Raw genomic sequence first — 15,164 nt, forward strand, 5'->3', positions numbered from 1 at the left:
AGCTGTGCATCACCACCTGAGCTCCGCACCCCCTACTTCCTCCTGTCTGTGAAGAACTATCTTCCATGAAACCAGTCCCTGGTGCCAAAAAGGTTGGGGACTGCTATTGGGGAATTCATGAGAGAAGCAATTCGCCATATCCATTACTCTGAGAGCAGTACTTCATTTAGTTCTTACAACAACCTTGTGAATGGTGTGGTCCTCAAATAGCCTGCATCAAGAGTGTACAGCTACAGATTCCGACCATGAAAAGTTTAGCATCTAATGCATCTAATGGTTACCACATTCTTAGAATTTAAGGACCTACCACACATATTTTGAGTACCAAGAATGAATAACACTTTTTAAAGGTGCCATCTGCTGCAGGTTACCACACTGCCATAGAACTACACTGTCCACTACAAAAGCCAATGAGCAAATATTGCTACTGAACACTTAAAATATGGCTAGTATAACTGAGAAACGAAACTTTTAATTTTATTTCATTTAAATAATGTTATTAATTATTTATTGATGTGAAATCTACATAACATACAATTAACAATTTTAAAAGTGTACAATTCAGTGGACTTTAGTATGTTAATAATGTTTTATAATCACCAGTTCCATATCCTCATCAAGACTTACTATTTCCATTTTTTATTAAAACCATCCTAATAATAAGTGTGAAGTGGTATCATCTGGTTTTAAACTGCATTTTCATAATAACCAACTTAACTTTTAATTTAAAGCTTGATACTCAATTCAGCTACTAACAAACTTTTGAGTATATTTGGAACAACTTGGGTATGTGAATCTACTTTTGGGGAGGGATTGTTTGTTTTGAGACAGAATCTCACTGTCACCCATGCTGCAATGCTTTTTTTTAAAGCTATAGCATCATCATAGCTCAAACTCCTGGGCTCAAGAGATTCTCCTGCTTCAGCCCCCTGGGCAGGTGGGACTGTAGGTGTGCACCAACATACCTGGCTAATTCTTCAATTTTTTGTAAAGACCAGGTCTCACTCTTGCTCAGGCTGGTCTTGAACTCCTGGCCTCTAGTAATCCTCCCACCTCAGCCTCCCAGAGTGCTGGGATCACAAACATGAGCCTGAATCTACTTCTTCAACTGCAAATTTTGTGAAACCTAGTTAAATTGTTTAACATCTGCATTGACTGTTTTAAGTATAATTACTCTATGTTAGTTTTACACTATCCAATACATTCACCCATTAGACACATGTAGCTTCTAAGTACTTAAAATGTGGCTAGTCTGAATTGAGATATACTGTAAGTGTAAAATGTCATATTTGGAAGATTTATTATCAAAAAGTACATTTCATTAATCTTATGTATTGATAACAAGTTTAAATAATAATATATCATGTTAAATCAAAGATATTTAGATTACCTTCACCTATTTTTGATTATTTTAATGTGGCACTAAGAAATTTTAAATGACATATATGGTTCATATACATTTCTATTATACAGCACTACCTTAGAATAAGCCATACAATACTAATTTCCCTTCTTTACCATTTTAGAAGTTATCATCCCTGTATTTCCTAACATCTACTCTAAAATCATACATTAAGAAAAATGTATTATGGCCAATGTGCCAGATACTTCTGGGAATACAAGTTAAGATAGTCTTTGCCACCAGGTTCCTAGTTTAATATTGGTTTATTCAACAAATCTGTTGAAAAACTTCACATTTCAAATATTAGAACAGCTACTTGAATACAATTAAGGCAGAGATGACGATAACAGTTCAGATGCAAACCTTCTGGTTTAAATTCAGAGGGATTTCTCTACCCAGGATTATCTATACGGAGCCCCAACAGGCTCGTGTGTCCCAGGATCCTTCAAGACAACAAACAGACTCTAGTAGTATCTAGAACCGAGAGAGTAAGCATTAAGAGTTTATCTGAATCACAAGTGATCCAATCTCTGGAAATGAAATCAGTAATGCAAATTCTAACAGAGAATTGTTTTAACTTTAATTTTGGTCATTCATCAATGAAAAAACAAACAAATCTAAAAAAAAAGTATAATTTAGAATGAGATAAAGAGGACTTATACTAATATAAGAAAAACATAATAGTTCACACATATTTCAATACAAACTCTTCTCCCTTAATAGAGAAAATAATTTTAGGCATCATCTAATCAACGTTCCACTCATTATGTGTACATCCCAGAGACTGTGAGGCAGGGACAGGTGCTGTTGCCTCAACTGGCCTCAGTGCCTTCATTCCCCTTAACATGAGCATTTCATGGTGCTGAGTATGGTTTTAGTACTCAAATATTTTAAATTTTCACTCATAAATATATCAATGATGACTGAACTCAAGCCATTACACATGGTGTTTTGATGAAAAGGCAACCTGTTTCAAGCATTAGGAAAAACTGGTTGTTGGACATTGACTATTTTAAATGTTCTATCTCCTAAATCCACTGAAAGCTAACATATGTTAGCTGCCACTGTCATCATTAGCTGTTCTAAAATTCAAAACATGGAATTACTGGGTGTTTTTTTTCCCAAACATTTATTTGGATGAAGCAATATTTAAGACTGTCTTTGCCAGTACTAACACTATCTTATTCACATTCCCAGAAGTGCTACAAAGATCTTCAAGGGGTTATTGGAAAATAGGGCAGAAAGTAGCAGCTTCATGGCAGATTAACAGGTGATCTAAAGGAAAACAAAAATTCCAGGTAGAAATTGATTCTTAGTTTTAAAGAATTCTTTAAAGTTTCTTAGTTTTAAAACTAAGAAATTGATTTCTTAGTTTTAACGAATACACCACAGTAATGTGGTTAATGACCCTGGATTCACATAGCCACTGAAATCCTGAATCTGCCACTTACTGTCCATTAAATACTTAATCTCTTTTTTTTCTCATCTATAAAAGGAGGGCAACAACAGTAATTAATCCAAAGAATGGTTGTAAGGATTAATTCAGTTAAAATATGTAATGTAATAAAATACATATGCAATGTGCAAGCCACTGAGTAGCATCATTCAAGCCTTTGCTATTTTGATATTTCTGACTCTCACTTTACCTTCCTCATCACACAACAAACTCTGAACTATCAACATGAGAAACTATTTGCAACCAGTTACTTTAACGTTTAAATTACAGATAGTCCACACTCTTTAGTCAGAAATGTTTTTTTAAATATTTTCAAACTGCCACCATAAAGAATCATTTACATAAATGAAACTAAATGCTATTTCCTAAATAGTCCAATATTTATGTTCCCTTTTCGCTTTCAAAAGCACATATACGTTCTTTAATTAGATAGTGGTGATGGCTGCACAACCTTGGAAATATTGAATCTTATGGTACATAAATTACATATATATAATTTTAGGCCAGGCGCAGTGGCTCACGACTATAATCGTAGCACTCTGGGAGGCTGAGGCTGGTGGATCGCTCAAGGTCAGGAGTTAGAAACCAGCCTGAGAAAGAGTAAGACCCTGTCTCTACTAAAAATAGAAAAAAATTAGCCGGGCATGGTGGCTCATGCCTGTAGTCCCAGCTACTCGGGAGGCTGAGGCAGAAGGATCGCTTGAGCCCAGGAGTTTGAGGTTGCTCTGAGCTAGCTGATGCCACGGCACTCTAGCCTGGGCAACAGAGACTCTGTCTCAAAAAAAAAAAAAAAAAAAAAAAAAATCAGCAAACTAAATTCTGGCAACATGAAGAAACAAGCTAAACACCTCTAAAGGATCAAATGATCCACAACAACAGACCCCAGCCAAACGGAAATTACCAAAATGTCAGAAATAGATTTCAGAATATGGCGGGCAAATGAGATGAATGGAATTGAAGAGAAGGTTAAAAACCAACACAAAGAAACAAAAACGTCTCAAGACATGAATGAAAATAAAGAAAAACTCACAAAGGAGAGAGACAAATAAGCAAGGACCTGACAGAACTTATAGAAATGAATAAGTCATTTAGGGAATTACTAAATATAGGAGAAAGCTTCAACAACAGGCTAGACCTAGCAGAAGAATCACAGAGCTTAAAGACAAGGCTTTTGAACTAATCCAGTCAAAGATGCAGAAAAAAGGATAAAGGAGAATAACAATCACTCAGAGAAATATGAAACTATGAAATGAGCCAAAATAAAAATATAGGTTTCTTAGAGGGAGAAGAAGAAAAATCAAGAAGGATGGAAAACCTATTCAAGGAAATTACAGAGGAGAACTTCCCTGGTATTGCCAGAAGTTCAGAAATCCAAATAAACATGGTCATTGAATACCAGGAAGATTCATAGCAACTAGGACATCCTTAAGAAACATAGTCAGCAAAGACAAAATGAAGGAGAAAATTCTACAAGCTGCAAGATAAAAGCAACAAATAACCTACAAAGGAAAATCCATCAGGGTAACTGGAATCTTCTCAACAGAGACTTTACAAGCCAGAAGGGATTGGAGATCCATATTTAATCTTCTTAAACCTGACTGCCAAGAATTTTGTATAGTGCAAAACTAAGTTTCATAAATGATGGGGAAATAAAAACTATTCCCGATTAGCAAACACTAAGGGAATTAATTTGTTATTACTAGACCCGTCCTACAGGAAATACTCAGAAGTGCAGTATATATACATGCAATAGCATGATACCCACCTGCTTAAAAATACCCAAAAGTTATAGTTCATAGCTCTTATAAAACAATAGTAAAAGAGGGAAAACAAAACAATATATTATCCAGTGATATTAATCAACATGATGAACAGAACAGCATTGCACATACCAGTATTAACAATGTGAACAATCTGAATTCTACACGTAAAAGACAGATGGGCAGATTGGAGGAAAAAACACAATCTACGTATTTGCTGTCTCCAAGAAACACATGTACACCACAAAAACTCACAAAGACTCAAGGAAAAAGGATGGGAAAAAAATATTCCACACCAATGGAAACCAAAAGCGAGCAGAGGTAGCCATTCTCATATCAGATAAAACAGACTTTAAGTCAATAGTGGTAAAAAAAAAAAAAAAAAAAGACAAAGATGATCATTATATTAATATAATGATAAAGGGAACAATTCAACAATAAGACATAACAATCCTAAATATACATGCACCTAACAGAGGCTCCCAGTTTCATAAAGCAAATTCTTCTGGATCTAAGTAAAGAATTAAAAAGTAGCATCTTAACTGCCAGGGACTTTAACACTCCGCTGACATAATTGAACACAGAAGCAGAAAATAAATCAAACACTGGACTTACACAAGACTCTAAAACAAATGGACCTCACGGACACTTACACAGCATTCTACCCAAAAACTAGTCAATATACATTCTTCTCATGAGAACATGGGACATTTTCCAAGGCTGATCACATCTTAGGCCACAAAACAAGTCTCAGCAAGTTAAACAAAAATTGAAATCATACCATGTATCTTCTCAGACCACAGTGGAATAAAAGTAGAAAGTAATTCCAAAAGAAACACTCAAATTTATACAAAGTCATGGAAATTAAACCACCTGCTGCTAAACAATCCTTGTGTCGATGATGAAATTAAGATGGAAAACAAGATTCCTTGGCCTGAATGACAAAGGGGACACAAGCTTTTAAAATCAATGGGATACAGCAAACGGTCCTAAGGGAAAGTTCATAGCCTTAAATGTCTACAAAAAGACAAAAAGATCACCAATTAAAAACCCAGACCAGGTGTGGTTGCTCACACCTGTAATCCTAGCACTCTGGGAGGCCGAGACATGGGAATCATTTGACCTCAGGAGTTGGAGACCAGCCTGAGCAAGAGCGAGATCCCGTCTCTACTAAAAAAAATAGAAATAAATTAGCTGGACATCTAAAAATATATATAGAAAACATTAGCCAGGCATGGTGGCGCATGCCTGTAGTCTCAGCTACGCAGGAGGGTAAGACAGAAGGATTGCTTGAGCCCAGGAGTTTGAGGTTGCTGTGAGCTAGGGTGATGCCACAGCACTCTAGCCCGGGCAACAGAATGAGACTGTCTCAAAAAAAAAAAAAAAAAAAAAAAAAAAAAAAATCTAATGTCACATGTCAGGGAACTAGAAAAAGAAGAACAAACCAAATCCAAAGCTAGCAGAAGAAAAGGTTCAGAACAGAACTAAACGAAATGAAAACCAAATAAAATAAAATAAAGTAAAATAAAATAAAAAAACAATTAAAAGGATCAATGCAACAAAAAGTTGATTCTTTGAAAAAATAAACAAGATCAACAGACCACTAGCCAGTTTAACCAGAAATAGATATGACTCAAAAAAGCTCAATAAGAAATGAAAAAGGAAACATCACAACTGACAACACAGAAATACAAAATGCCCCCCGTGAATACTACAAGAACCTCTACACCAGGGGTCCTCAAACTTTTTAAACAGGGGACCAGTTCACTGTCCCTCAGTTGGAGGGCCGTACTATAATTTAAAAAAAAAAAAACTATGAACAAATTCCTATGCACACTGCACATGTTATTTTGAAGTAAAAAAAAACAAGTGGGCAGGCTGAGGCAGAAGGATCGCTCGAGCCCAGGAGTTTGAGGTTGCTGTGAGCTAGGCTGACGCCACGGCACTCACTCTAGCCTGGACAACAGAGTGAAACTCTGTCTCAAAAAAAAAAAAACAAAAAAACAAAAAAAAAAACAAGTGGGCAAAAACATCTGCATGTGGCCTGCGGGCCATAGTTTGAGGATGCCTGCTTTACACAAACTAGAAAACCTGGATAAATTCCTAGAAACACACAACCTTCCAAGCCTGAAGTAGGAAGAAATTGAAGTCGTGAACAGACCAATAACAGATTGAAGCAGTAATAAAAAATCTGCTCCCGGGGGGGGAATGGGCATTTATTGAAACCTTAAAATCTGTACCCCCATAATATGCCAAAATAAAAAAAAATAAATAAATAAAAAAAAAAAAAAGGCTAGATAAAATTCAAACAAATAAAAAAAAAAAAAAAAATCTGCTCCCCCCCTCAAAGCCCTGGGCTGGATGGATTCACAGCCAAATTCTACCAGATCTACAAAGAACTGGTACTTATCCCATAGAAACTATTCCATAACATTGAAAAGGAGGAAATGCTCATTCTATAAAGCCAGTATCACCAAAGCCCGGAAAGGACACAACAAAAAAAGAAAACAACAGACCAAGATCCCTTGTGAACACAGATGCAAAAATCCTCAACAAAATACTACCAAAACTGAATTCAACTACATATCAAAAATATAATCCACCATGATCAAGTAGGTTTTATCCCAGGCATCCAAGGATGGCTCAATATATGCAAATTAACAAACATGACCCACCATGTAAGCAGAAACAAAAACAAAGACTACATGATCATCTCAACAGATGCAGAAAAAGCACTCGATAAAATCCAACAGCCTTACATGATAAAAATCCTCAACAAACCAGGTAAAGGATTATAAAAGCCATGTATAATAAACCCACAGCCAATACCATACTGAATGAAGAAATGGAACAAGACAAAGGTGTTCACTGTCACCACTTCTATTCAACACATAAGTGGAAGTCCCAGCCTCAACAATCAATGAAGAGAAAGAAAGGAAGGACATCCAAATCAGTAAAGAGAAGATCAAACTATCCCTGATTGCTGATGATTATATTGCCCCAAAGACTCCTGGAATTGATAAATAAATTCGGCAAAGTCTCAGATTACAACATCAACGTATACAAATCAGTAGCATTTCTATATACTAATGACAAGCTAAGAGTCAAATCAAGGACTCAATATCATTCACGATAGTTACAAAGAAAATAAAATACCTAGATGTATATTTAAGTAAGGAGGTGAAAGATTTCTACAAGAAGAACTTTCTGATGAAAGAAACTACAGTTGACACAAACAAATGTAAAAACATCCTTGCTTATGGGTTACTAGAATCAACATCATTAAAATGTCCTCACTGGTCAGGCACAGTGGCTCCTGCCTGTAATCCTAGCACTGTGGAAGGCTAAGGCAGAAGGATCACTTGAGCAGTTTGAGACCAGCCTGAGCAAGAGTCAGACTCATAACTCTACCAAAGATAGAAAAATTAGTCAGACATGGTGCCATGAGCCTATAGTCCCAGCTTCTTGGGAGGCTGAGGCAGGAGGATAGCTCAAGCCCAGAAGTTTGAGATTGCAGTGAATTATGATGAAGCTACTGCGTCAGACTCGAGAGCCAGAGCAAGACCCTGTCTCAAAAAAAAAAAAAGTCCATACTGCCCAAGATGATTTACAGATTCAACATAATCCCCATCATAATAACAATGTCCTATTTCACAGATCTGGAGAAAATAACCCTAAGCTTCATTTGGACCCCCCAAAAAAGAGCCCAAGCAACCAAAGCAATTTTAAGCAAAAAGAAGAAATCTGGAGGCATCACATTACCTGACTTCCAATTATATTACAAGGCGATAGTAACCAAACCAGCATTATAGTGGCATAAAAGTAGAGGCATAGACCAATGGAACAGAACAGAGAACCCAGGAATAAAACCATCTGCCTATAACCAACCAATCTTCAACAAAGCAGACAACAAAAGACAACAAAAGTAAGCCCTGTTCAATAAATGGTGCTAGGAAAAGTGGACGGCCACATGCAGAAGAATGAAACAGAACCCCTATCTCCTGCCATACAAAAATTAATTCAGGATGGATAAAAGAATTAAATGTAAGGCATGAAACCATAAAAATTCTAGAAGAAAACGTAGAAAAAACTTTTAGATATCAGCCTAGGCAAAGAATTTATGACTAAGACCCCAAAAGCAAACACAGCAACAATAAAAATAAATGGGACTCAATTAAAAGGATTATGCACAGCAAAAGAAATAATCAACAAAGTGAATAGACAACTGACAAAATGGGAGAAAATATTCACAAAGTATACATCTGACAAAGAACTAAAATATCCAGAATCTACAAAGAACTCAAACAAATCAGTAAGAAAAAAACAAACAACTCCATCAAAAAGTGGGCAAAGGCCAGGCACAGGGGATCGGGCTCACTCCCGTAATCCCAGCACTGTGTGAGGACTGCTTGAGGCCAGAAGTTTGAGACCAGTCTGAGCAAAAGCAAGAAAAAAAGACATCATCTCTCCAAAAAATAGAAAAATTAGCCAGGTGTGGTGGTTCTCACCTGCAGTCCCAGCTACTTGGGAAACTGAGGCAGGAGGATCACTTGAGCCCAGAAGTTTGAGGTTGCAATGAGCTATGATGTTGCCACTGCTCTCTAACCTGGGCAACAGAGAGACCTTGTCTCAAAAAAAAAAGTGGGCAAAAGACATAAACAGAAGTTTTCCAAAAGAAAAGATACAAACGGCCAACAAACATGAAAAAATGCTCAACATCACTATCCATCAGGAAAATGCATATTAAAAAAACCACAATGAGGCCGAGGGCGGTGGCCCACACCAGTAATGTTAGCACTCTGGGAGGCCTAGATGAGAGGATCACTTGAGCTCAGGAGTTCAAGACCAGCCAGAGGAACAGCAAGACCCTATCTCTACTAAAAGTAGAAAAAATTCGCTGGGCATCGTGTTTGTGCTGTAGTCCAACCTACTCGGGAGGCTGAGACAGGAGGATCACTTGAGCCCAGGAGTTTAAGGTTGCTGTGAGCTAGGCTAATGCCACAGCACTCTACTCAGGGCAACACAGTGAGACTGTCTCAAAATAACAAAGAAACAAATACCTTGACCCTATCAGAATAGCGCGCGCGTGCACTCTCTCACGCGCACTATATATATATATATATATTTTTTTTTTTGAGACACGGTCTCACTCTGTCATCCTTCTTGGAGTGCAGTGGCATCATCATAGCTCATTGCAGCTTCAAACTCCCAAGCTCAAGAGATCCTCCTACCTCAGCTTCCTGAGTAGCTGGGGCTACAGGCATGTGCCAACACATGCGGCTAATTTTTTCTAGAGGCTCACTCTTGCTGAGGCTGGTCTTGAACTCCTGGGTTAAAGTAATCCTCGCATCTCCGCCTCCCAGAGTGCTAGGATTACAGGCATGAACCACCATGCCCAAAGAGAATGACTATTATTAAAAAGTCAAAAAACAATACATGCTGGTGTGGATATAGAGAGAAAGGAATGCTTGTACACTCTTGGTGGGACTGTAAATTAGTACAATCTCTATAGAAAACAGTATGGAGATTCATCAAGAAATAAATGTAGACCTACCATTCAATACAGCAATCCCACTGCTGGGTATCTACACAAAGGAAAAGAAGTCATTTTATAAAAAAGACACCTGTACCCAAATGTTTATAGCAGCACAACTCACAATTGCAAGATGTGCAACCAACCTAAGTGCCCATGCCCATGAATTCATGAATGGATAAAGAAAATGTGGTGTATGTATACATGGAGTACTTTTCAGCCATCAAAAAGAATGAAATAATGTCATTTGCAGCAGCTTAGAAGGAACTGGAGACAACCATTATGCTAAGTAAAGTATCTCAGGAATGGAAAACCAAATACCATATTTGCTCACTTATAAATGGGAGCTAAATGATGGGTACACACAGGCACAAGGTGATATAAAGGACATGAGAAACCAAGAAAGGGGGAGGGTAGCAGGAGGGGTATGGGATAAAAACTTATTCACTGAGTACAATGAACACTATTCTGGTGACAGGCACACCAAAAGCCCTAACTTAAGTGTTATGCGAGGTATCCACATAAACAAAAACAACTGTACCCCCTTTAATAGTTTGAAATTTAATAAATAAAACTACACTAGGATATGATTTCTCACCTCTTAGGGTGGCGAAAATCCAAAAGTTTGACAACATCCTCTTAGCAAGGCTTTGAAGAAGGCATATGCTCTACTATTGCTGATGACAGCACAACCTCTAAGAAGGGAATTTTGGCAATATTTATCAAAATTATCAATGTTTATATAACCTGTGATCCACTTGTATCATTTTGGGGAATTTTTCCTATATATCTAATCATACATATACAAAATGACAGATGTTCAAGATTCATCACTGCAGCACTATTTGTAATAGCAAGACTTGAAGCAATGCAACTGTCTATATAAAGCTTGGTTAAACAAACTGCTACAACCACACAATGAAATATTATGAAACTTCTTTTAAAAAAAGAATATTCACTATGAATTAGTATGGAAAGATCCTAGTGTAAAGTACATTCAAAACACAAGATACAGGCCGGGCATGATGGCTCACGCCTGTAACCCTAGCACTGTGGGAGGCTGAGGCAGGAGGATCATTTGAGCTCAGGAGTTTGAGACCAGCCTGAGCAAGAGCGAGACCCTGTCTCTACTAAATATCGAAAGAAATTAGCTTGAAAACGAACAATAAACAAACTAAAATAAACAACTAAAAATATATAGAAAGAATTAGCCAGGCATGATGGTGCATGTTTATAGTCCCAGCTACTCGAGAGGCTAAGGCAGGAGGATTGCTTGAGCCCAGGAGTTTGAGGTTGCTGTGAACTAGGGTAATGCCACAGCACTCTAGCCTAGGCAATAGAGTGAGACTCTGTCTCAAAAAAAAAAAAAAAAAGCAAGATACAGATACACACGATATAAGACATCAATCATGGGGGAAACTTGGGGTATATGGGAACTCCACTAATCTATATATTTAAAATTTCTACTAAAGTTAAAAGCTTATTTTCTTAAAAAGCAGGGTACAGACAATATATAGTTTATAAGATTTTGTGTAAGAAAGAAAAGAGAATGAGACTACATGTTTATCTGCTTGCAGTTCCATACAGAAATACTAGAAGAATTCACAAGAAACAATTAATAGTAACTATGTATGGGAGGAAGGGGGATATGAGAACAGGCAAGGGAACCAAGATTTCTCAACATAAATTTTTTTCATAATTTAACTTGTTAATGATTGCCTTTTCAAAAAAACATTAACTTATTTTTTAAAAGCAACTCCACAATTACCTCATTCACTATGAAACCCAAGGGAAGTTTGTGACACAATATTTACATTCCAGTAATGGTTTTAACAACTATTAAGCTTCTTTAAATTCAAATTTTTAATCTCTTTAGTATATGGATTCTATAATTAGAAATCAAAATATTATTTAATTTTTAATGAGGATAAATGGAAAAATGACTTTTACAGAAACGTGCATTTTATAAAGACTTCTCAGAATACATCTAATTTGACAAAGTGATTTACAACTAAACCCAGTAGTATGACCTCAAAACTGAGTGAAAGATCCAACTGGAGAGCCCTGTAAAAGAAATAAAAGAAAAAAAAAAAAATAAAGAAGAAAAAAACTGAGTGAAAGGAATCAAATCCCTTAGTGTTGTACAATTTATTTCATATAAGAGTCGGTGTTGTTTGCCAATAAAAGAGGCTGAAACCTTTGACAGTAAGAAAACATAATCAGACCACAAAGTATTAATGACAGCTGACATGGCTTCAAGTCACTGGCCAGCCCACTAGCTATTTTCAAGACCCTAACCTTACAGCAGCTTTTGTTCCTGTTTTTTAAATTATAAAAATTGGATTAAATTATCTTTATCTCCACCTACTTTCTGAAATTCCATGCACCTAAAGGACTGTTGAAATAAATGATTCTTTAAAAATTTTTCATAAGAGCAAAACTATGCCTATTAAAAAACACATTAGCTTAAATTGAAGTTTAAAAGAAAAACTCGCATACATGCATACACACACTTACCTTGAATGGTTTGTCTCCACTGTGTGTCAGCATATGCCTCTGTAACCAACTCTGACTGGTTGATGGAGTGTTATAGACTTTACAACCTTTCCATAAGCAAACAAATACCTGTTAAAAAAAAGAACCATATTAATTTTCATCACTTATTTCAACAAAGAGTTTGATTCCTTTAAGTTCAAAAAGAACATGTTACAAATCTTCAACTGACAAAAAGAGCCATTTATTGTATTAGCGAATCAAAATGCTTAATGTAGTTAAACTTATAAACTTCCAAGTGTATGGCACTGTATTAATTGGTCCCCATTCAGGTTGCTGTCCACTACCTCAATACGGAATGACACACCAATCACAAAGTACTACTTAGAAAGAAATGTATTAAAAAGTTACAACTTATCCTTAGGAACTGGGACCATGGCCCATTATTTATATTTTCATATTTACTACACAAAGGAACAAGCACCTATTAATTTTAAATATAAAGGTATAAAAATAATTAAAATTAATAACCAATGGTAATTAGTAGATACTGGTATTTTCAACTTCAAAGAATGAGTAAAAATTAAGTCCTCAAACTACAATTTTTCAGCACTCTGGGAGGCCAAGGCAGGTGGACTGTTTGAGCTCAGGAGTTCGAGACCAGCCTGAGCAAGAGCGAGGCCATGTGTCTACTAAAAATAGAAAGAAATTAGCTGAACAATTAGCTATTTATATATATATAAATAGCCGGGTATGGTGGCGCATTCCTGTAGTCCCAGCTACTTGGGAGGCTGAGGGAGGAGGATTGCTTGAGCCCAGGAGATTGAGGTTGCTGTGAGCTAGGCTGACGCCACAGCGGCACTCTAGCCTGGGCAACAGAGTGAGACACTGTCTCAAAAAAAAAAAAAAAGTAATTTTTCTACTCATGCTTTTCTACTCTCACATGTACACAAACACAAACTCTTATATTAAGAATTATTTCTGGGCCGGGCGCGGTGGCTCACGCCTGTAATCCTAGCTCTCTGGGAGGCCGAGGCGGGCGGATTGCTCGAGGTCAGGAGTTTGAAACCAGCCTGAGCAAGAGCGAGACCCTGTCTCTACTATAAATAGAAAGAAATTAATTGGCCAAATAATATATATAGAAAAAATTAGCCGGGCATGGTGGCACATGCCTGTAGTCCCAGCCACTTGGGAGGCTGAGGCAGAAGGATTGCTTGAGCCCAGGAGTTTGAGGTTGCTGTGAGCTAGGCTCACGCCACGGCACTCATTCTAGCCTAGGCAACAAAGCGAGACTCTGTCTCAAAAAAAAAAAAAAAAAAAAAAAAGAATTATTTCTGGCCAGGCATACTAACACAAATTCCTATATTAAGAATTATTTCCTCCACACCTGTAATCCTAGCACTCTGGGAGGCCAAGAGACAGGAGGATCGCTTGAGCTCAGGAGTTCAAGACCAGCTTGAACAAGAGCAAAACCCCATCTCTAAAAAAAAAAAAAAAAACAAAAAACAAAAAACAGAAAAATTAGCCAAGCATGGTAGTGCATGCCTATAGTACCAGCTTCTCAAGAGGCTGAGGCAGGAGGATAGCTTGAGCCCAGAAGTTTGAAGTTACAGTGAGCTATGGGAGACACCACTGCACTCTAGCTAGGGCAACAGAGCGAGACTCTGTCTCAAAAAAAGAAAAAATTATTTCCAAATACCCTGATTATGATACAAAATTTCATACAAAATGTTAAATTAATATAGTAGTAAAAGCAATTGACTACCCTATCATCATAATAGATCCATATTCTTAGGTTTAAGGGTACTGAGTATGACTGGATTTGGAAAGTACCAACACTAACAATCTATCTTTACCATCTTCTTACTAATAATGACATATCAATTTCCTAATTCAGGATATGTCTATCAAACCGAACATTGAAAACTGCTTCCCACCAGGGAGAAAAATATGAATCTATGGCAATCATTACCTTGAATGTACCATTTATATATTCTGTTCTTTTCTAAGGTAGGAACAATTATACATAGTCACATTTTGAAGACTATAATCTATTATACATAGAACACAACAAAGCTATATAAAGAACTGAGGAAATAGTCTTTAAAATAGCCAGTCTAAAACAAATTTTTTTTAAAAGACAAGAAAAAACTGACAATCTATAAACAAATAACTGAGGTCAATTTACAGTCAAACACGAAACCACTGGCCGAAACCACTGGCCGGGCAGGGCATGGTGGCTCACCTGCCTGTACTCCCAGCACTCTGGGAGGCCGAGGCAGGCAGAGTGAGACCCTGTCTCCACCAAAAATAGAAAAAATTAGCCAGGCATAGTGGCACATGCCTGTAGTCCCAGCTACTCGGGAAGCTGAGGCAGAAGGATTGCTTGAGCCCAGAAGTTTGAGGTTGCTGTGAGCTAGGCTGACGCCAAGGCACTCTACCCGGCCCAACAGAGTGAGACTATGTCTTTAAAAAAAAAAAAAAAAAAAAAGCCGAAACCTCTTTGTGTCAAAAAGATCT

The 15,164-nt window shown here is 37.1% G+C and overlaps 1 protein-coding gene across 2 annotated transcripts in view; it reads right to left on the bottom strand.

Annotated features, from left to right (window-relative positions):
• The window catches only part of AEBP2 (AE binding protein 2), a 71,928-nt gene that overhangs the window by 25,837 nt on the left and 30,927 nt on the right, over positions 1-15,164 (bottom strand). For both annotated transcript variants that reach the window (XM_012785511.2, XM_012785512.2), the window contains exon 3: positions 12,669-12,776. In XM_012785511.2, the coding sequence (XP_012640965.1) occupies positions 12,669-12,776 (108 nt within the window). The remainder of the gene's footprint in view (positions 1-12,668; positions 12,777-15,164) is intronic.

Source organism: Microcebus murinus, chromosome 10 (assembly GCF_040939455.1).
Source record: "Microcebus murinus isolate Inina chromosome 10, M.murinus_Inina_mat1.0, whole genome shotgun sequence".
In the NCBI taxonomy this organism is placed as follows: domain Eukaryota; kingdom Metazoa; phylum Chordata; class Mammalia; order Primates; family Cheirogaleidae; genus Microcebus; species Microcebus murinus.